The sequence below is a fragment of the Poromitra crassiceps genome (genome assembly GCF_964638095.1).
Source record: "Poromitra crassiceps genome assembly, chromosome: 18".
Taxonomy (NCBI): domain Eukaryota; kingdom Metazoa; phylum Chordata; class Actinopteri; order Beryciformes; family Melamphaidae; genus Poromitra; species Poromitra crassiceps.
Genome location: NC_139636.1, coordinates 24604440 through 24628873, shown reverse-complemented (window position 1 = coordinate 24628873; position 24434 = coordinate 24604440). Strand labels below are relative to the sequence as shown.

Genomic DNA, 24434 nt, shown 5'->3' with positions numbered 1-24434 from the left:
CCAATACACAGACATGGGCAACTCACATGCCTGCTGCAACCAATACACAGACATGGGCAACTCACATGCCTGCTGCAACCAATACACAGACATGGGCAACTCACATGCCTGCTGCAACCAATACACAGACATGGGCAACTCACATGCCTGCTGCAACCAATACACAGACATGGGCAACTCACATGTACAAGAAACTTGAGTGTTAAAAAATAAAATAAAAAATAAAATAAATAAAAAGCAACCTTCTTCATAGCAAATCTTATCTGCCAGGCCTGGGGGCAAAGACAGAACATTTTGTTTAGAAAGTGATGTAATGATCAGTTTTGTTGTTTCAGGAATATGTTGACTTGTGACTTAGTTGTACCACTATAGCGCTGGTTTATGTTGTATTGTGTATATTGTGTGTCTTGGAAGTCCATATGGGCTGGGCACCATAGAGTGCATGACACAAAAATAAAATCAATCAATCAATCAATCAATGTACTGTCATGCACACATAAAACTCAATGCAAACGCATAATATATAATCATACACGCAAATGCACAAACACATCTGCCGCGCGCACGCGCACGTACACGCGCACGCGCACACACACACACACACACACACACACACACACACACACACACACACACACACACACACACACACACACACACACAGCAATCTTTCAAGCAGCCTTTACTTGGCAGCTTCATTTGAAATTTCCTTTGACTGAGAATATGTGAGAACGGTGTGGCCATTAAAGCAGCATCAGTGCAGTAGCTTTGAATTAAACCTGGACTAAACTCTTGGGACTAATGCCATACAGCAGCCAACCCTCCTGAGGGAGAGGACATGTTAGTGCTGATGAGGAGGGGGCACGGTGGTGCTGATGAGGAGGAGGCAGTGGCGGTGATTTAGTCAGAAACCCAGTGAGCGATGGACATCAAACGGAGGGCAGGCGTGTGCGAGTGTGTTTGAGGTTCTGCTAGGCCAGGCAGAAAAAAAGGTAACTGCCTTTATTGTCAGAAAGTGAATGCGAACAGAGCATCACACTTTTGAGTCTAATGGTGACAAAGAGAGGGGCTTTGAATACCTGGTGAGGGAGAAGAAGAAAACCAGAGAAGTCTGAACTGAAGTGTCTTCAAAGGAGGTTTGCCAGGCATGCCAGAGGTCTCACTATCCAATTTGCACAGAACGCACACAGCAAAGCAAACATCTCTCTCTCTCTCTCTCTCTCTCTCTCCCCTCATGTGCTCTTACAGTGCTCACATATGGAGGAGAGGGCATGTAAATACTCGCACATCTGACCTTCTCTATGACTTTGAATAGAGTTTCTGCAGAGATAAAAGGCGAAAAGGGCACCCAGCCAGGTGGTATAGTGGTCTATTCCCTCGCCTACCAACACAAGGGCTGTAGGTTGCGCCCCCGTTGTTACCACCTACTCCTTCCAACAGAAACAATTGTCCATGTGAGAAGCTGGACAACGGTCCTGGTCCTGGTCCTGGTCGCTGCGCTAGTGCCTCCTCTGGTCGGTTGGTGTGCCCGTTCACTGTGAAGGTGAACTGGGGGTAATAATAATGTGTTCCATGCGCTACGTGGGGACTGGGTGGGTATCTCAGGGAGCGCACTAAGTTGGTTTGCCTCTTACCTAACAGAGAGAAGTTTCTTAGTAGCCGTTGGCCCTTTTAAATCTGACTCCTCCCCCCTTTCGTGCGGTGTGCCACAGGGATCCGTGCTGGCGCCAGATCTTTTCGGCCTGTACATGCTTCCCCTAGGCATTTTAATCAGTTCTTTTAAGGGTATTTCTTATAATTTTTATGCAGACGACATCCAACTCCATTTCTCTTTTAAACCCGATAACTTAGAGAGTCTCAGCATCCTTCATGAGTGTCTGGCCACCATTGAGCAATGGATGGCGATCAATTTCCTACAACTAAATGCTGCCAAGACAGAAGTGCTGATCACTTTTCACCTGCCTTAACCAATCATCCATAAACCAGCTCCAACTTGTCCAAAATGCCGCTGCAAGATTGCTCACCAGGTCAAAAAAGTCTTGCCACATCACCCCTATCCTAGCCTCTCTCCACTGGCTCCCAGTGAATTTCAGAATTCAGTTTAAAGTCCTGGTCTTAACTTATAGAGCCCTCCATGGACAAACCCCGGTTTACATCTCCGAGCTTCTCCATTCATACTCGGCCAGTCGGTCTCTGAGGTCGTCCGACCAGGAGTTACTGGCGGTGCCCTGGACCAGATTAAAAACTAAGGGTGATAGAGCCTTTGCGGTGGTGGCCCCAAGGCTCTGGAATACTCTCCCTCTGGACCTGAGAGTCTCTTCCTCTGAACTCGTGTTCAAAAAGCAATTAAAAACTTTCCTGTTCAGAAAAGCTTTCGGCCATACATAGATTTTACCGACTGTTTTGATTTATTTCATTCTTCTGCTTGCAATGTCTGTCTTTATTTTAGCTATTTTTCTGCTAGCCTAATTTAGCATTTTCTTAGACATGTTTTAATTATATGAGATGTTTTAATTACTTGTTTTAAACTGTATGTGGTCCTCTGTGAAGCACTCTGTGCACTCGTGCTACGAAGAGCGCTATATAAATAAAGGTTTACTTACTTACTTACTTACGTCCTGCCGGTGAAACTCCTCGTTGTCAGGTGAAAAGAAGCGGCTGGTGACTGCACATGTATCGGAGGAGGCACGTGAGAGTCCACAGTGGGGAGGTTGTAGACCAGGGGTGGGCGAATTTTTTTCCTGAGGACCATACTGACTTACATCAAGTAAGCGAAGGGCCACTGTAATGGCTTCGGCTTCAACCATTTACCCATTAATACAAGCAAACACACAAACCTGGTTTTGATCAGTTTTCGCGTTTTTTGCACTATGGAAAAAAAACAATAAACAGTAGTGCCAATGACATTTTGATATAATTGATCTTCACATTGGCATGTAGCCTACTCATTAAAGAAATTTCGTTCAACAGTGCAAACAGCAATTTTACACAGCTATTATTTTGAATAGAACAGACCTGCAAGAGTTTACATCATTACTGCAAAACATTTTAGAATTCAGATTCAATCTTCTGAATAAAAGGACAATTATTGAAAAGTATGGATTTAGACTGAGGATATTACTGTAGCCTATAACAAGTCTTACACCTGCAATAGCCTACTGTTGTAAGCAGGGTTTGTACAGCATTTAAGAGTAAAATTCAAGTACATTCAAGGTACCTAAACCAGGCTCTCGAAGCCTTTATTATCACATCTAAATATATTGACAATGTGAAAACAAATGGCATTGTGATGCCTGGTGAGTGCGGAGCTTTGAGTGCTCCCTGTGTCCTACACACTGTCCACAGCCTCTTGCTCAGGCTGCTGTAACATGACACCACCGGCTACATAGGCCAGGGGAGGGGCAGCGGTGCCAGCGGACTGAATGGAGACTCCGCTGCGGAGTTTACTCACTCATATAAATAGCTTTGTACTGCAGTGTCTCTCGAATACGGGCCAAAGCGTTTCCCGTATCAGTTCAATACGGAACACGTCTTTTTGTTTACAAATACGGGACGATTCCGTATTTTAAGGGACGGTTGGCAACCCTATGCAGAACAGTAATTTCTTACACATGAGATTACTTTTAGCCTTTTAGTCACAAAGATGATTGAAAGATAGCCTATTCCATATTCCAGACTGAATTGTTATAACAGAAGTGGAGTATTGGCCAGAATGACATGAACATTTGGACACTTATTCAGCGGGTATTTTGCATGTTGCGTTCAGGTGCACTGTAAAAAATAAAAATAAAAATAAATAAAAAAAGTTGCAATTTCATCGCGGGCCGCCCATGTGTGTTGTAGACTCTACACATCCTCCCCAGATCGGCAAAGGGGATGGAGCAACAACTATTTCTATTAATTATTATTATTATGATTTTCCACCCATTTTCCCACAATTGTACTTACTTGGCCAATTTTCCCCCTGCTGCCCCAGTCACTGCTCCACCCTCTGTCGATCTGGGGAGAGCCGTAGACTAGCACCATGCGTCCTCTGACACATGCGCAGATGCCAGCCGCTTCTTTTCACTTGACAACAGGGAGCTTCACCGGCAGGACGTAGCACGTGGGAGGATCACGCTTTTCCCACCAGTTAGGTTTGCAATAGTTCAGTAACAACTGTATTGGTCACAACAGCACCGCATGTCCAGCGCTCACACACACACACACACACACACACACACACACACACACACACACACACACACACACACACACACACACACACACACACACACGCATGCACACACACACACACACACACACACACACACACACACACACACACACAGATAGTGTGCAGAAACTCCGGAATACAACAAAACAGCAAGATGGCAGTAAAGTAGGGTGCCATACGGAGCGCAAGCATGTTCAGAAGTATGACAGTGTTCGGAATAAAAAATAGCTCGCATGTCTCTGTAAATAGCCATCTCCCGGCCTCCATCCCTGACTCAGTCCTGTGACGAATCCCACATCTTCCTCTCTCTGGGTGCTCCTTCCTCCAGAGGATCCATTGTCAAGCCTCTATTCAAGTCCTATGTACACGTGTGTGTGTTGGTCCGACCCGTTTGGGCCGCGCGCTGCCCCACAGCCCTGCACCCCGGTGACTCAATTAAGGCTGACAGATGGTCTGGACCGGTGCAGGATTCAGAGCATGAGAGCCCCGTTTTGCAGGAGCCGTTCTTGCAGATAATAAAACCCACATTGTTTCCCAGAATAAATGCCCTAAGCCCAGGAGGCTGAGCAGAGTGGGCCGCTGTGAGCTCACAGGCTTGACCTTTCGGCGCGGAGTCTATTCCCTCCCCGGCTGCACCTCTCCACCCGGGCTCAGAGAGCAGGTTCCTCGGCTAGACCCCCCTGTATTTGACATTCAGATGCGATGCTTCATTTCGGAGCATAATGATCCTCACCCTTGCTGTGACATTCACACTTCCCTACCTCCCGCTCTTCCCCCTGTAAGCAAACGTTTGAAATGACAAGAAACACAGAGAGCCGACATATGTTAACTCAGAGCTGTGAACAGGAGTATGGAGGGTGGTAATATCTCACACGCTGAGAGCCCATCAAGACTGAGAAAGAGGATTCACTGTTGTTATCTTGAGCGAATAAATATAACAGCGGGTGCCGTCGGATTTCGGGACAACGTGGAACCTTTAAGAATGAACAAAACCTGAAATATTGGATACTTTGTTTGGAAAATCACGTGGCCCAAAAGTATTGTGGCCCAAGGATCTGAATTATTCTCCAAATATGTGTCTGGTGAGTCACTTCAGCAGTTGTCTATAACCAATGGTGGATGCAGTCTGAGCATGATTACATACCATCGGCACCCAATGTGTCTGCTATGCAAATCAAATGAGAGGCTAATTCTCAACATCTCTCATTTATATTACCTCCCCGCTCAATGGCAAAGCAAATAGAACATTGAATTAATGGTGCACTGATCACACATTCTGTAAACATACTGTACAACACAAACCATAATGGTTGAGCATAACCTCTTGTGTTAGCAAATCAGTATGCCTCACTAGCAGCACCTGGCATTTTTGATATTCAGTTGATGAAGAGGGCTTGATGAATATCTCAGGGCTTTTTATTTGCTGCTCGCAGCTTTCAACCTACTTTGTTTACTTTACTTTACTTTGACTTTTTCTTGGTTTTTTCCCCCTTTTCTCGCCTGTACTTGGCCAATTCCCCTGCTGTCCCGGTCATTGCTCCACCCCCCTTGTGGATCTGGGGAGAGCCGTAGAGACTAGCACATGCTTCCTCCGATACAGTCGCCACCTTTCTTTTTATCTGACAGCGAGGAGTTTCACTGGCCGGACAGCAGGACGTAGCGCGCGGGAAGATCGCACTATTCCCCCCAGTTCCCGCCCCTCAAAACAGGCGCCCCCGATTGACAAGAGGAGGCGCTGGCGCAGCAACCAGGACACATACCCTTAATCCAGCTTCCCACCCGCAGACACGGCCAATTGTGTCTGTAGGAACGCCTGACCAAGCTGGAAGTACTGCTGCCGGGAATTGAGCCTGGGTCTCTGCGGTGGTGGCGAGTGCTTTTACCTCCACACTACCCAGACGCCCTTTGTGTCCAGTTCTATAGAAAGCAGCACTGACCTGTCCAACCTGCGTAGCACCGGCAGTAGCCGCTGACTGGGTCACAGCCGTTAGCGTGGCTGCAGTCACAGCGCTCACGGCACTCCAGCCCATAGGTGGCGTCCTATAGCGACAACAAAAAACTGCTGGTTAACCTTTCACCCTGTGCTCTAAAAGGTCCACAGCCCACAGGGTTCACTGCAGCGCCCTCTGTGGTTAAAGGGCATACTCACAGGGCAGGACTGGTCACAGTGCTCTCCCCTCCACCCGGGAGAACAGGTACACGTGCCGTCTATCGGGTCACAGGCAGCTCCGTTGGCACACGGGCACGTCTGGTTACAGCCGAGGCCCCAGGTGCCACTGGAACAGAGGATGGAGCAGTCCACTCCCTGCCAGCCTGAGGTGACAGAGTGCAGGAAGTTGACGCATCAAACTGAATGCATTTATACACACAAGGTATTCTTGATGCAAGTACATTGTAGTATAAATGTTTCACTATTTTACACATCGGCTGGGGGGGGGGGGGGGGGGGAATACACACATAGATTCAGAATGTGTTGCCTTCACACGGCAGAAAAGTTCAGCTCAAGAATATTGTTTATGAGTTTATGTTTAATATCCCACTCTTTTAAAATGCCAGATTTTATGTTCCATCCTCATACATAGATTACAAGAGGATATTATTTATTATAATGTGTGAATATCATACGACTGTGTTCAAAAAAGAAGAGGGGGTGGGTAGAGTAGAGGCACTCGCCTACCACCCCAGAGACCCGGGTTTAATTCCCGGCAGCTGTACTTGCATCTTGGTCAGAGGTTCCTACAGACACAGTTGGCCGTGTCTGCGGGTGGGAAGCCCGTGGGGTATGAGTCCTGGTCGGGCGCCTGCTCTTGGGGGGAGGGGAACTGGGGGAAAATAGCGTGATCCTCCCACACATGAAACCCCTCGCTGTCAGGTGAAAAGAAAGTCTACGGCTCTCCCCAGATCGGCAGAGGGGGTGGAGGAGCAACGACTGGGAGAGCGGGTGGCCGGGGGGGAATTGGCAAAGTATAATCGGGGAGAAAATGAGAAAAATAATTCGGAAAAACTTTTAAGAAAAAAAGAAAGAGTAGTCTGTGTTGCATATCTCATGAATCTCAGGTGTGGTGATGCCTGCTGTTGTGAACCTGCACCATCGTGTCGTGCTGTACCTTCCCTGCAGAGGCAGGAGCCATCGATGGGGGAGCAGGAGGCATGATTATGGCAGGAGCAGGTGGACAAGCAGCTTGGCCCGTACAGACCGGTGGGACACATCGAAGCACAGTCCTCGCCCTGTGGACGTGGTAGCAATAATGCAAAGTCAAGAGGCAAGGAGTCAACCTGGCAATGAACACTGACTCAGAGAGCCAGTCAGTAGTAGGTCAAACAGTAGGTCATTAGTCTGAACAGCAGCAAACAGGAAGATATGGAAGGTTCACCGCAAAAGCCAATAGAGCTTGTTCAGATTGATCATACCTGTACTGACTCAGAATGAGGAGAAAAACAAGTGTAGAATTGATTGGCTGTTGGGAGATGCAGCTATATGACAGTACACTGCGAGATAAAGCAGGGCTTTTCTAGATACATGACTGGAGATGATAGGGGCCACCAACAGCGGCTGAACTACAGGGCAGAGAGGAAGGATCAGGGGCAACGTCTGGGTCCCACAGTCGTCCACTCGCCCGGCCCTAATGAGCTCACCAATGGGACCGATGGGCAGCCATGCTGGTGCGGCCATTAAAGTCCCTCGCCAGCACATTAAAGTGAACCATCTGGTAAAGGACATGGAGTACTCCTTCCCCTGTCCTCTCCAGCCCACCGTCATTAGAATTTCTCTGCTTTAAAGGCGGAGAGCACAGCGCACCTCCGATAGCCCCCGTCTCTGCCCATGCTGGTGATCACAGCCTGTCTTATGGATTCCCGCACCCCTCCCTCCCAAGCCCTGCCGTGTGAGTGACAGGTGACACAATGATTTAGAGTTCCAATTAGTGGCCCAGAGGAGTCCTGAGTGGGTCTTGCTTCTCTCACCAGAGCACTGGGGGGACTGCCGGGCTGCTCACTGCCTCTCATTATCATTTTGAACTCGGTTTAAACAGGATGCAGGAGGAGCTGTGCCAGTGGACGCCAGGGGCGGAACACACACATCTTAAAACATCTCTCCTCCCCGTGCACCACATAAAAGGGCCTCTCTGTGAATGAAATTTTTATCAATCGGTTGCTTTGTTCCGCTCAAAAGGACAGCTTTCCAAGACTGCTAACAATGGCGGTTCTGCTACAGTTTGTTAAGTGCAGAGAGAAGTTAGTCGGGCCAGAATAGGCTGGGGAGGGAGATTTCTTCGGAGCGCGGGCAATTTACTGGTGTACTGGACTCATGGATAAAACGTCACTGAGCCACAAATGACCGCATGGATTTTCCCTGCATCCATGGCTGCGTCGGATTCCACTTGGTTTCACCCGCATGGCACAGAGACCAGTGGCCTGGACGTTCCCTCAGGAGGGGATAGGCAGCTCTCTCATTAGTCCACTGATTCGTATTCCTTCTGAGCTGAGACGGATAGAAGTCAGTGTGCAGGGAGATATTATTAATACACGGCCTGTCAGCCCATAGCACGAGAGCAGCAGCAGCTTACATAACCACGCAACCGATGGAGGCAGGCAGCAGAACTAGACTTGAGCCGCTGAGAGACAGCCAGGTCGCCCTTGGCCAAGGCACTAAATTCATACCTATTAGTATCCTAATGTAATTTGCGGGGCATTTTTTCCAGAATGCCTCTCACTGACACCACATTGATCGGCCCGGTACCCATTGAGACTGGATGCAAATGGCACCGCTAATTACCAATCAGTCTCACTCCGTAACAGTTCATCTACCGGCTGGATGGTTGACTGCAGTTTAAAATTCATGCAGCAAGACTGTATGTGAACCTGTGAACCTTTTGATGAGGCTAGGAAGCCTTGAGTGGGCGGAAAATGATTTGTTTTTAGCGCCTACATGGACTGGAGTCCATATCAATGTCTCTATTATCACAGGGGTTCTCAACGTGGGGTCCGGGGACCACCAGGGGTCCTTCAGAGGGTTCCATGGGGTCTGCAGCAAATTTATTACTTTTTAAACTTCACCATTGTTTCATTTACAATAAGTTAGGGCACCTGGAGAATGAAGAAGAATGACTGTTGTGATCATAGTTTCTCTGTTATCTATCTAAATACAGAATTCTGGACAAAATAATTTCTAACAATACAAATATTCTCAGATTTAAGTTTGAGTTTGATTTATCATCAAATAGGAGTCCGTGGCTCTAATGTGGACTAAATTAGGCTCCTTGATATGAAAAGGGTTGAGATTCGCTGCTCCGACACAGCACTGTGTCTCCGACACAGCAGAATCAACGGAATCAGGAGAAACTAAAACTACAAATCTCACGCAGGAAACCGTGAGCGCATGCTGCAGATTGCAGAGGACAATGGCTGAAATGGTAACATGTAATCACTTTGTCCCAGTCAAAAAGAGCATGTCCAATTACTCCAGCTAAATCAAGCGTGCAGGAGCTCAGTCTGCTCCAGCACGGTGGCCGGCTTGCCCCCCCGATGGGTCTCCAGAGCAAAGATGCAGCAGCGGGGAGGCTGTGCGCCATCGACTGTCCTCTGGGGATGTGACTTCGTCCACAATCAGAGCGGGGCACTCAACACCGTCACCAAACACATTTGAAAAGGCCTACTGTGTGATAATGACCACCTGCCATGCATGTGACAAAAGTCACACGCCAGCCCGACAGGAGCCGCCATCATAGCTCTGTCTTTCTAACAAACCATCTGTGTTGTTTACACAGCAACGCGCGCGCGCACACACACACACACACACACACACACACACACACACACACACACACACACACACACACACACACACACACACACACACACACACACACACACAGCAACAGCTCTGTTCAAATCATCAGCGTCTTGGTTTTACAGCAGAAGCTACCGTGACTGTGCACCCCCCACTTCTCCTCCCTCCACACACACACACACACACACACACACACACACACACACACAAACAACACTCCTCCATATGAGGTGTGTCTGCTCCCATCTGACTGCCTCCTTTTTCTATCCAGCTCTTGCCCTCTAGGTCTGTGTAATGGATCTGGCAGCCCTCCCCAGCATCCGCCAAAGAGAACAGGTGCAGCAAATTAAGACACAGTCTGTGGCCCCGCTAGGTAGCTCAATTCACCACAGTGGCCCGCTGTAAGACACAGGCAATTTCCACGGAAATGTAATGTTGGCAGAAACGTACCCTCTCGGTCTCTGTTGCTCTGTAACTTCAGATTGCGGACAAGAAAAACAATGAAGAAACTGATTGAAGTTAGCCAACGAATCTGACACTTGTAAAAGGTGACAATATAGCTGCAAACACAAGCTGGAACGTGAAACATATAGGTCAAAGAGAACATTTTCTCAGTTTTGGTCTCGCAATACGCTTAGCTTCTCTCTGCAGACCACACAAGTTTAGGCCAATTTGTAAAATACATTCCCACAACACCAGGAAGAAGGAATCCTTTAGCGATGTATTTTTTTAAACTGCGAACGTGTGGCGCAATAGAGAACATTCATAATGAGACAGGATTAAAGTGTCTCACCTCGTCTCTGCCTGCATGTGTGAAAGCTTCTAAAGTGATACTGGGACCGCGTCCAGTACATTAAGGCCACACTGAGGCAGGCGTTTTACTACGGCCACAAATAACATGAAATATAAATCAACGGTGAAATTCCAATCTCTGCAAGTAAAACTCAAAGGACGGACTACTTCACAATTATGATGTTTGATAGTCTGGGGCCAAAAACCTCCGCCGGGAACCAAAGTGCAGCAAACAATTCCGCTCAATCATTGCATTCTGTTCAGAAAACATGGGCGATGCGAGTATCTAGCTTCCCAAAAAGCTAAAACACAAACAAACAAACAACTAAAACCAAATAATGGCATCGCTGCCTGACACACCGGTCAAAACGGTCAAAACGGTAAAATGGGGGAACGAAAACACTGTGGCACACAAAGCGGAATGACCACCGGAACACGGGGCGGGTCTTCCTGCCTGTAGTAATGGGTACCAGGCTCTCTCTCCTTTGAGAGAGCCTGGTGAAGCGAGGTTAATGTTTGATTAGAGCTACGACACCGATCCACTTATGGGATGTCGTTATTAACATTGGATCTACCAATCTTCATAAGATCACTGCGATGAAGGTTACAATGACAATTAACCTACAACAGTGATATTACACATTAATTTGTCACAAACTGATAAAACTTAAACTGTGAGTAGTAGTGTTGACATCACCAAATAGAGCTAAACGAATAATTGATTAGTCGATCAACAGAAAATTATTCACCAACTTTTTTTTTTACAATCAATTAATCATTTAGACACATTTTTAAGGGGGGGGGGGATTCTCTCATTCCAGCTTCTTAAATGTGAATATTTTCTGGTTCCTTTAGTCTTCTATTACAGCAAACTGATGAACCCAGGAAACCTATCAACCCAGGGGCACATACAGTACACAGACTGGCCACATGGAGACTCACCATGAACCCAGGTGCACATATAGTACACAGACTGACCACATGGAGACTCACCATGAACCCAGGTGCACATACAGTACACAGACTGACCACATGGAGACTCACCATGGACCCAGGTGCACATACAGTACACAGACTGACCACATGGAGGCTCACCATGGACCCAGGTGCACATACAGTACACAGACTGACCACATGGAGGCTCGCCATGAACCCAGGTGCACATACAGTACACAGACTGACCACATGGAGACTCACCATGAACCCAGGTCCACATACAGTACACAGACTGACCACATGGAGGCTCACCATGAACCCAGGTGCACATACAGTACACAGACTGACCACATGGACAGTGGCGTGCCGTCCATTAGGCGAACTAGGCAAATGCTAAGGGCGCTTGAGCCGTTAGGGGCGCCAGAGAGGGTAAAAAAAAAAAAAAAAAAAAAAAAATTTTTTACAAATACTTTTTCATGATAATAGGCCTACTATTATTTTACAATAGTAGACAAAAATAAGAAGAACAACGTCTTAAGTCTTTAAATAATAGTGAAATCATTTTTCTAATTCTGGCTTTCTGGCTGCCCGGGCTGCAGCCTAATCCATACCACCCCACCCCCTGCGCGGCCGCGCCCCCTTCTACCTGCTCGGAGCTTTTTCCCAGAGTGGGGGAAGGGAGCTGGAAGGTGGGTGCTGAGGGTGCTGCAGCACCCCCTGGTGGCAAGAAATGGATTTTCGAAATTGTTGGATTTGGCTGTCTTGTGTTTATACCACCAACAAGATGCATTAAAAAACAGTTTGTGCTTCCCAGCTCTAATCTTATTTCATACGCTCTCTCTTCAAAAGTGTTTGATTTTCATCATAATCTGGTTTTCCATAATAATAATAAGTTCAGTGTTTATGCCTGTGTTGCTGTCTGTTGTAGTGTAAAACGACTAAAGGGAGAGCAGGTGCTTACATGAAAGTGAGTGAGAAAAGGAGAAGATACTGAATAATGACATCACAACAGTATAATCCTAATGTTAATTTAAAATTAAATATTCTTCTAAATATGGATGAAAGTCCAAAAAACGTAAAATTTGTAAGGAAGAGACCCTTCCTTACAGCACCCCCTACCTAAAAGTACTTCCATCGCCACTGGGGAAGGGCGATTCTGAGCCTGCACTGCAGTGCTGGATTAGCTGCGATATAATTTTTATTATATTTTCTTTGGGGGAGGGGGGAGGGGGGGGGGGCACCAGCAAAAATCTTGCCTAGGGCACCAACTTGGTCAGGCACGCCACTGCACATGGAGACTCACCATGAACCCAGATACAGTACACAGACTGACCACATGGAGACTCACCATGAACCCAGGGGCACATACAGTACACAGACTGACCACATGGAGACTCACCATGAACCCAGGTCCACATACAGTACACAGACTGACCACATGGAGACTCACCATGAACCCAGGGGCACATACAGTACACAGACTGACCACATGGAGACTCACCATGAACCCAGGGGCACATACAGTACACAGACTGACCACATGGAGACTCACCATGAACCCAGGTGCACATACAGTACACAGACTGACCACATGGAGACTCACCATGAACCCAGGTGCACATACAGTACACAGACTGACCACATGGAGACTCACCATGAACCCAGGTGCACATACAGTACACAGACTGACCACATGGAGACTCACCATGAACCCAGGGGCACATACAGTACACAGACTGACCACATGGAGACTCACCATGAACCCAGGGGCACATACAGTACACAGACTGACCACATGGAGACTCACCATGAACCCAGGGGCACATACAGTACACAGACTGACCACATGGAGACTCACCATGAACCCAGGGGCACATACACAGGAGCCTGTGACACCATGGCAGTCCGCTCCGTTGGCACAGTTACACGGCAGCATGCAGGCTTCTCCATAGTAGCCGGGTGGGCAAGTCTCATTGCAGTAAAGCCCTGCCCATCCCGTAGAACAGGTGCATTCACCAGAAAGAGGGTGGCAGCTAGACCATGAGAGTGAGAGAGACAGAGAGACAAAAAGAAAGAGTAGAGGTGTAACGATTCATCTGTCGCATCAATGTATCGATTTATATTCCTACGACCCAACTACATCAATTCTACTAGTATTGCAACTGCTTCTAGTGTGACTTGTATCGATCTAAAATCGTTAAATTGCAATGCAAATAATCAATTGTATCGATACTAAGAATTGTATTTAGCATGACAAACATTATGGATGTAAAAAAAAAATCGCACTTCACACAGATTGAAGGCATTGAATGTTTGTGTAGTTCTGGATGGCTGCCTGTAACCTAGCAAGTTGCTAGGTTACAGGCAGCCATCCTAACATGGTGCCTTATTACTGGCTCTTGTAAACAAGTCAGAGTAGAATAGAAATGTCATGCTTTTCCAGTGTTTTGCCTATTCTACCACTGCATAGAAATTAGGCATTTCCCTTTGAAAGTGGTTACCAATGGTTACGGGTCTCGCGCTACTTTTGCATGCTAAAATAAAGCTGATAATGTACAATTTGATTCAAGGGATGAAAACCCTTTCAAAGTACAACACAAGCTGTCTATTTTGCTGCAACTCGACAGTGCTGCTTTTTTTACTCAAGAGTTCCAGGACCTTACTTCCTGGAAAAGAACTGGTCCATTGGAGTGAATGGAGATGTCGGAACTCTTCTATTATACGGCTCTGGTTACAGGCAGCCATACTGGAAGAAATAGAACTACACAAAGATTCCATGCACGGCCTCTATTTTTGGCACACAAAAAAAGAGTTACTGTATCGATTTCAAGTAATTGAATTGTATTGTATCGCTCTAAATTAGCCAATATTGTCCTTGTATTGTAACCACGCATCGTGATACGTATTGCATCGTTGTTCAAACGTATTATTACACCCTTACAAAAGAGGGAGATGAAGTTTCAGCTCTAAGAGTATCAACACTTCTTGAGCAGGGTCAAACTGGAAACTCTTCAGCCGACAGCGATTCATCCATCAAGGTGTCCCTTTTCTCCTTCATTCTGTAATGACTTCTATGGTCGGTGCCCAAGTCCCGGCAGAATCAGAGCATTAACATTGCATTAACTATGTATGCTGCTGAGGAATTATGAATGAAGCAAAGGTCGCGATTAAAAGCTAACTGCATGACATGGCGAAGAGGTGTCCAGACTTCTAAATGTGTGCTGGCTTTAGAACTAAGGAGAGGCAAAATTGAGTTGGCGAGGTCTTTATTCACCGGGAGCTACGAGGGGGTTCGCTTCACGGCTCGGTTAAAGAGTGAAGTTGTAGTAGAACTGTGTGTGGCTTTGCAGTATTGTCTCACTTACCTTACAGTGTTGGTGGTGTTACATGGGCAGTAATGTCTCACTTACCTTACAGTGTTGGTGGTGTTACATGGGCAGTAATGTCTCACTTACCTTACAGTGTGTTGCTGGTGTTACATGGGCAGTAATGTCTCACTTAACTTACAGTGTTGGTGGTGTTACATGGGCAGTAATGTCTCACTTACCTTACAGTGTTGGTGGTGTTACATGGGCAGTAATGTCTCACTTACCTTACAGTGTGTTGCTGGTGTTACATGGGCAGTAATGTCTCACTTAACTTACAGTGTTGGTGGTGTTACATGGGCAGTAATGTCTCACTTACCTTACAGTGTTGGTGGTGTTACATGGGCAGTAATGTCTCACTTACCTTACAGTGTTGGTGGTGTTACATGGTCAGTAATGTCTCACTTACCTTACAGTGTTGGTGGTGTTACATGGGCAGTGATGTCTCACTTACCTTACAGTGTGTTGCTGGTGTTACATGGGCAGTAATGTCTCACTTACCTTACAGTGTTGGTTGGGTTTCCATGGGCAGTAATGTCTCACTTACCTTACAGTGTTGCTGGTGTTACATGGGCAGTAATGTCTCACTTACCTTACAGTGTTGGTGGTGTTACATGGGCAGTAATGTCTCACTTACCTTACAGTGTTGGTGGTGTTACATGGGCAGTAATGTCTGACTTACCTTACAGTGTTGGTAGTGTTACATGGGCAGTAATGTCTCACTTACCTTACAGTGTTGGTGGTGTTACATGGGCAGTAATGTCTCACTTACCTTACAGTGTTGGTGGTGTTACATGGGCAGTAATGTCTCACTTACCTTACAGTGTTGGTGGTGTTACATGGGCAGTAATGTCTCACTTACCTTACAGTGTTGGTGGTGTTACATGGGCAGTAATGTCTCACTTACCTTACGGTGTTGGTGGTGTTACATGGGCAGTAATGTCTCACTTACCTTACAGTGTTGGTAGTGTTACATGGGCAGTAATGTCTCACTTACCTTACAGTGTTGGTGGTGTTACATGGGCAGTAATGTCTCACTTACCTTACGGTGTTGGTGGTGTTACATGGGCAGTAATGTCTCACTTACCTTACAGTGTTGGTGGTGTTACATGGGCAGTAATGTCTCACTTACCTTACGGTGTTGGTGGTGTTACATGGGCAGTAATGTCTCACTTACCTTACGGTGTTGGTAGTGTTACATGGGCAGTAATGTCTGACTTACCTTACAGTGTTGGTGGTGTTACATGGGCAGTACTTGTCACAGATTAGACCGTAGAGGCCGGGGGGACAGAACCTCTCTTGGCAATTGGGCCCTTTGAAGCCTGTGTCACACAGACAGGCTCCATTGATATGGTAACACTTGGCTCCGTTCTGGCAGTCACACCTCTGGTTGCACTGGGGGCCATATGTGCCCACTGGGCACTCATCCTGGCACCTAGGGGAAATGCCCAGAGCCAGAACACAATCTGTTGAATCGTTTGTATGAAGATGTCAACCCCAATGAGAGAAATTAGAGTCATGAATGGCAAAGTAGAATTCAGATCTCCTTTAGTCAGTGGTTCCCAACCTTAGGGTCGCGACCCTAAGTGGGGTCGACTGGAATTCAAATTGTGTCGTCTGAAATCCCCCACGCATTTTTTTTTTTTACACCACACAGAATTTAATACTACCGAAGATGATTAGGGTTACTTGAGATTTTTTGTTGTTCTGAGTTTAAAGTGATAATCCCTAAGATTTCAGCTTTGTTGTCTTGGGTGACACCTATGGCGATGAGTGGTAATTGCAAGTGACATCCAAACAGTGTTGTATTATGTGACATTACTAATGTCACATAATGTCAATATATACTGCAAAGGCTTCCATCAATGGACCATAGCCTCAATCAACATTGTGAGTGACTCTTAATTTTTTTTTTTTTTTACATAAATCTTTGAGATTATAACTTTAAATCAGCATTCTGAGAATAAAGTCAGAATTCTGAGATTAAAGTCAGAATTCCGAGTTAATGTCAGAATTTTCAGAAAAGTGAGAAAGTTAGAGTTTTGAGATTAAAGTCAGAATTCTCAGATTAAAGTCAGAATTCTGAGGGGAAAAAGAAGCATACAGTACTATCTGACATCACTGATGATTACTTATCACTGATGATGTTACTGATGATATCGATGGTGTACCGGAATTTGAATGTCCGGGGTCCCTAGATTTTTGTGAAAGTACTGTAGGGTCACGAGCCAAAAAAGGTTGGGAACCCATGCCTTTAGTTGTTAAAAAGGAAAAAGGCAACTCTACACGGCCCACATGCCATGATAAATTCATATTTTTTTTATACTATTCAAGTACAGTATAATGGAGAGACTTGAAAAGAACAAAAAAACGAATTATCTTATACTGATCCAATACCATCTACCACCACCCCTACTACTACAGCTGCTGCTGCTACAACATCTGCTAAGAGTTTACTACTATTACTTCAACTACAAAATCAATAATAATATAGAAATCTATCTATCTATCTATCTGTCTGTCTGTCTGTCTGTCTGTCTGTCTGTCTGTCTGTCTATCTATCTATCTATCTATCTATCTATCTATCTATCTATCTATCTATCTATCTATCTATCTATCTATCTATCTATCTATCCATGCCCTAAATACAATACAATACAATAGTCTAATTAGAATTAGAGCTAGGGAATTTCTCCAGATGCAGCACTAAATGAGAGACCTGAGAATGCATTTTTACTACTTAAATATACAACACAGGCAGATGATCAATCTCACAAGTCCAACAAAGCTATTACAAATAGCTCAATTACATTGGAAAATGGGCGAGTTACGGTTCATGTTTAAATTACCTTGGCTTTAGTCTTATCAGGGGACAATGGTGTTATTATACTAGACACAGGTAGGTGGGGGGCTAACACACTATCAGATTATTCCTGGCAGGTTAATTCACCTGCCACTGACAAAATGAATGAGGGCAATTTTGCAAAAATAATAAAGCAGAGGAAAGGTCTTGTCCAGGAAGTGTTTTCATCCAAGAGACAATTGCTTTAGCTGAACTAATAAAGCCAGGCTGCTCTGGGCTGCTCCGGCAGGCATAGGGAACTAAAAAGATCTGTGGATTCCAATGAGGGCTTAATATAACCCATTACTTATAATTAATGAGCAGAATCCAAACAGCATGTAGCACATGGTGAGATCAATGCACAGGCTGCCAGTGGAGGAGGGCTGAAGACATGAAACCTTTCCGGCCAGCATGGAGTAGGAGATTAATTAAATATAAACACACCCATATTAAAAGCTTCCCAATTCACCTTCAAATGGACTAATGGACATTTATAAATGCTTCTTTACCCTGAGGTTGAGATTATTCTAGCATGTATTTTCCTCTTTTAAAGAAACAGTCAGGTTTGTGTCTCATTTTGAAGTCAACAAAGAGACTAGGTCAATGAATAACTGTGCAATGTGTAACTGTCTGCGTGAAATCATCCCTATGCATTAAATACCATTACCAATATCGATCAATCATGCCATTCTCTGACCTATGTCCAAAGTGAGAGAAAGTTTCTTCACCGAAGGTGTTTTCCCCCCCGTGTAATAATCGAGCTGTCTCGGGTGTGTGTGAAGTGCGTACCTGCGTCCACTGAAGCCAGCTGCACACTGGCACTGTCCAGTGATGTGGTCACACAGCCCGCCGTTACGACACGAACAGTCCTTGCTGCAGTTGACGCCGTGCTTGCCGAACGGGCACGGCTGGGCACAAACCGAACCCTGTGGAAAACAACCAGATAAAACACATTACTCACAACTGATAGCAGCCGTGGCAGGGCCACTAGATCTGCCCACTGGCGTCTTACAATATATACTGTTTTATCAGTATCAGAGTAATTTCTTGTTTGGTTTTCCTGCCAAATAACTCATTTCTGGTAGGTGCTTCACTTCCTCCAATTTGGTAGCAACTTACAGAAAATTACTATATCCAACACAAATGAACAAAACTGACAACAAAATGATGGAGAACAAACTGTTCTTCTCATATCATCGGTGCACTGTATCTCCAGAGTCTGCTTTTCGGAAATTGAGAACTTTCCCAATTACAAGGCCTTTGAACTTGGATTAATTAATCCTGCTATCATATTATCTTTTCCTCAACATGTTAGCCACTGCTCTAATGAAAATTAGAGATATATGGGTTTTTTTGAGGACACGATGTTGTACAGTGAAGCCCTAATCAGCCCTTTTCCTTCTCGCCTTCCCTCATTATACCCACCGTCCATCCGGCCGGGCAGGAGCACTCTCCAGTGATGTGGTGACACGTCCCTCTGTTCTGACAGGGGCAGCGCTGCTCACACTGGGGCCCATGACTGCCGGAGGGGCACCGCTCTCCACAGCTGCCAGCACAGAAATAAAATGACTCAGACACAGAACGGCTGTGGAGGCCACTGTCAATCCTGATGCGTTTGTATCAAAAAGGAAGGCTCAGACCTGATATTTTTATACCCTGAGGAAGGCTACAGTGGCAGCAATCTTCAGTCGGTGCTCCCAGCTGGCTGCCAGCCAGCTGCCATACCAAAGAACTGAACTTTGTTACACACCATATTGACATTGATTTAGTGCAGCGATTTCCAACCTGTGGGTCGCGGCCCTCTCGTGGTCCATGGAGGTATTGCAAGTGGGCCCGCCAAATCATTTGGAAAAGATTAAGGAGCTATGTATAAACTGCGCTGTCACCTCGAGACAAAGCATGGACAGCATGTGACCACTTGGATTTTTTGAGAACAAGCTCAGGGAATATCAGAGAGAGAAGAAAGTAATTGAGCCAACATGGGCGGCGAGAACACAAAGGCATCCTATCGGGTCTCCCAACTCATAGCCAAGGCGAGGAAACCACATCGGGCAGAATTGAATTCTTCCCGCCACAAGACAGATGGTGGGGGGGGGGGTGATGTTGGAAGGCGGACGGTGAAGCCTATCAAACACCGTCAAACGCAGAATTGATGACATGGCAGAAATAGAACAGCTGATACAAAGCATACGAGTCGTTTTTACGCACGCAATTGGATAAATCAACAGACATCGCACATCTGTCAAACCTGCTTGCCTATGTACGGTATGAAATTAATGGCGAGTTCAAGATTTTTTTTTTTTATTATGTAGATCTCTGCCCACACATTCAACTGCTAAGGCCATTTTTGACATTCTGAACACTGATGTTGTGTTAGCGACTGTGGCGCTTCCTACATGTTTCTCCTACATCAATTTCAGTCCTGAATGTTCGATCGTTATCGTAAAAATAAAAAGTGCTCTGCGACTGCATTATTTGGCCTCGGTATTTTTAACGGGGTCGGAGGTCGGCCGCGAAAGTTTTGAGATTTTCAAAGTGCGCCCGGAGTTGGAAAAGGTTTGGAACCGCTGTTAATGATAGAAAGTAATGATATCTATACAGCTATATATTATTAAGAGGTTGAATTGGTTCAAGTTATGTTATGTTTAAGTATATTAAGTAAAAATAGAGGAGGCACGCACATCCCACACAATTAGGGTGGGTGCTGGATCAAAGAGTTACTTACAAGAAAAATAATGGATCCGCACACCACTGGAGCTCCCGTGCAGTTTTTTTTATTTCTTTTTAAATATTGCGTGACGTTTCGAGCCGGTCAGCTCTTCTTCAGACACTTTCTGACACAGCAGAGATACGCCATCTTTAAATACCCATACATTTGCATAATCACATGACGTGATAGTGCACCAGGTGTAGAGCATTCAGAATCATAGATTGTCAATATACAGAAAAAATGTCAATGCTAAATACACATACAGTATATACAGAAAACCATGTATTGGGAGGAAAAATATATAAAGTTAAAATATATACAGACAGTATAAATGTCTGAAAAAAGGACACAGGCTAAAGAGCCATCAGAGATGGAGCGTCTCTTGCCATCGAAAATGGATCAACATTGTAACACCAAAAAAGGTCCCTGTGGGACCAAGGGTCCCTACACAAAAGAGCAGAACCACTCACATGTCACACATTAAAGGAGAATTTCGTTTTTTTTTAACCTGGACCCATCTCCTGGCAATAATTATGATTTGGCCACTCACCCAGCGATGTCCGCGGCGTTTCTGGCTGTCCTAGCGTTGTTTTGAGATCAATAGCGTCCAAGTCAGTTGTAAAATGGAGCTGATTTGGGGCCAAGTGTGAGCCTGTCTTTCCTGCATCTAAATAGCTATTTTTATTCCCGTTTTCGCCACATATCGTCGTAATGTGATCCCTCAACATCCACCAGAGTGATATTTCGCCCCAGGCAATTTCCTGGAGTCTCCCAGGGATCAAATTGCCTCAAACGTGATCTCGGTCACCAAGTCTCGTAAAGTCCCACGATACTTTCCTGCCGACTGGCCAACAACAGGTAGGACGCTTTGCGGTGGTGGTTTTAGCGTAACCTATGTGGGGTTTGGCATAACCTTCGTTATTTCGAATCCCACATAGGTTACGCCAAACCCCACATAGGTTACGCTAAAACCACCACCGCAAAGCGTCCTACCTGTAGTTGGCCAGTCGGCAGGAAAGTATCGCGGGACTTTACGAGACTTGGTGACCGAGATCACGTTTGAGGCAATTTGATCCCTGGGAGACTCCAGGAAATGGCCTGGGGCGAAATATCACTCTGGTGGATGTTGAGGGATCACATTACGACGATATGTGGCGAAAACGGGAATAAAAATAGCTATTTAGATGCAGGAAAGACAGGCTCACACTTGGCCCCAAATCAGCTCCATTTTACAACTGACTTGGACGCTATTGATCTCAAAACAACGCTAGGACGGCCAGAAACGCCGCGGACATCGCTGGGTGAGTGGCCAAATCATAATTATTGCCAGGAGATGGGTCCAGGTTAAAAAAAAAACGAAATTCTCCTTTAACACACATTAACAGCTGTAGTAAGTATATTAAGTTCTCTTTTATTTTTGTTTAATCTGCCAAGGATCTTGGCTGGCAGCCGAATGGCCCAGATGCCGATTGAAGATTGCTGCAGCTGTATGCATGTTGCTACAAAACGTGTATGCATTACCCAATAAATAATCAAGGCCTTTTACTATTTGCATGGGGAGAGAGAGTGCCTTGGACACAAACAATATCATCCTTTGTAGCGAATACTGGCGCTGTTACAACAAATGACACATTGTTTTCTAGACATCTAAAGAAAAGTTGCAGAGGAGTGTGTGCATCTGATAAGTATGTTGCTGATATACTCACAAAGCCCCTGTGTACCCTGACGCACAGATGCACTCTCCTGTCTCGTGGTGGCAGGTGGCACCATTGAGGCACTGGCAGCGCAGTTGGCATGCCTTGCCATAGTAGCCGTGCTCACAGGGCTCTTCACAGCGCCAGCCCTGGTAGCCATCGGTGCAGACACACGCACCTGTGATGGGGTTACACTTGGCCCCGTTTTGGCACTGGCACCGATTACTGCAGTGAGGTCCCCAATAGTCGCTCTCACAGCCTGTGGGCACAGAGAGAAGTGACATGAGACAGAGGAGAGGAGTCACATTGTTACATCTACTTGTCACATTAAATACATTACCTCAGTATATCACTGGTTTATTATCCCGTTTATTCACCAGTGGTATTTCGACTTCCCAGCAAAAACTAAAAAAATACTTGGGGGGGGGGGGGGGGGGGGGACTACAACAACAACAAAAATCAAACATATAGTATAAAATATAAATAAATAAACAAATAAATCATTGAATTTTAAGTTTGCATAGGTCAAATGAATGCCAGTGAATGATAACACTGCTATGGGCCTTTTCCACAGCAGCCATTGTGTGTATAAAAGGCAGGGGTAACAGTGGTGCAACCAAAACATTAATGAGGGCCCCCCAGCACTGGAACACCTAAATGGATTGAAAGTTGGAAAACCTCATTAATGTTTTGGTTGCACTTGTGTGACTGTTCACCCTGCCTTTTAGACACAAAATGGCTGTTGTGAAAATTGCCCATTGAATGGATCATCCAGTATTGGCTGTGGACTCCGGGGCGAACTGCCTGCTTCGCCCTCCTTGAATGTCTTTGGCTGTGTTGCAGATTGCTGGCAGGCAGATTGGATGGCTCGTCAGTGCTCATGGGGCTCACCTGGACAGATATGTGCTCAGGTCCATTAAAGCTGACTGAGCCAAACATGCTCTCTCTCTGTCTCTCTCTCTCTCCCTCTGCAGGCTTCCACCCATTAGGTTGGCATATGGTGTGGCTTTCTCTTCACACCAAACAACACTCCTGGACCGTACTTATCGGCCAGCCATGCACCACACACACACCACTGGTTTCACTGGCTGTCACATCCCATTTATACTTTTGGTCATTTATGTTTGCTTAATTTGCAAATAAATCTTCTTTTGACATTTAAACACCTGTGTGGTCTCCTGCCTCTATCACAGGTGGGAGTCGAACGGAAACCCAAACTGAAATACCCACCCCCGAAATAAATAAATAAACAATAATAATGATAATAAATATGTTTTATAATTTATTTCCTTTTCAGTTCAATTAAAGGGACATATTCCATATATGCTCTGAAAATGTACTACATAAAACATTCTAAATCCCTGAATCTATCTTGACTTAACATTCATTACTTTTCTTTATTCATGTATCTCTACTTAGGGTCACAGGTGAACACGGGAGAGCACATAAACTCAACACAAAAGTTGAGCAGCTGCCATACAAATAGAGAGCTAGCTCCTGCCATACAAATAGAGAGCTAGCACCTGCCATACAAATATACATAGAGAGCTAGCACCTGCCATACAAATATACATAGAGAGCTAGCACCTGCCATACAAATATACATAGAGAGCTAGCACCTGCCATACAAATATACATAGAGAGCTAGCACCTGCCATACAAATATACATAGAGAGCTAGCACCTGCCATACAAATATACATAGCTCCTGCCATACAAATATACATAGAGAGCTAGCACCTGTCATACAAATATACATAGAGAGCTAGCACCTATAGAGAGCTAGCACCTGCCATACAAATATACATAGAGAGCTAGCACCTGCCATACAAATATACATAGAGAGCTAGCACCTGCCATACAAATACACATAGAGAGCTAGCACCTGCCATACAAATATACATAGAGAGCTAGCACCTGCCATACAAATATACCTAGAGACCTAGCAGCTCCTGCCATACAAATATACATAGAGAGCTAGCAGCTCCTGCCATACAAATATACATAGAGAGCTAGCACCTGTCATACAAATATACAGAGAGAGCTAGCACCTGCCATACAAATATACATAGAGAGCTAGCACCTGCCATAC

At 45.5% G+C, this 24434-nt stretch overlaps 1 protein-coding gene across 1 annotated transcript in view; it reads right to left on the bottom strand.

The window, feature by feature from the left end:
• The window catches only part of megf11 (multiple EGF-like-domains 11), a gene marked incomplete at its 3' end in the record, with an annotated part of 72691 nt that overhangs the window by 15674 nt on the left and 32583 nt on the right, over nucleotides 1-24434 (bottom strand). Inside the window, exons 3-10 of the mRNA XM_083654536.1 lie at nucleotides 22356-22602; nucleotides 19365-19485; nucleotides 18729-18865; nucleotides 16320-16532; nucleotides 13591-13765; nucleotides 7324-7444; nucleotides 6366-6529; nucleotides 6154-6256 (exon numbers count right to left, since the gene is read on the bottom strand). Coding sequence (XP_083510662.1) covers nucleotides 6154-6256; nucleotides 6366-6529; nucleotides 7324-7444; nucleotides 13591-13765; nucleotides 16320-16532; nucleotides 18729-18865; nucleotides 19365-19485; nucleotides 22356-22602 — 1281 coding nt within the window. The remainder of the gene's footprint in view (nucleotides 1-6153; nucleotides 6257-6365; nucleotides 6530-7323; nucleotides 7445-13590; nucleotides 13766-16319; nucleotides 16533-18728; nucleotides 18866-19364; nucleotides 19486-22355; nucleotides 22603-24434) is intronic.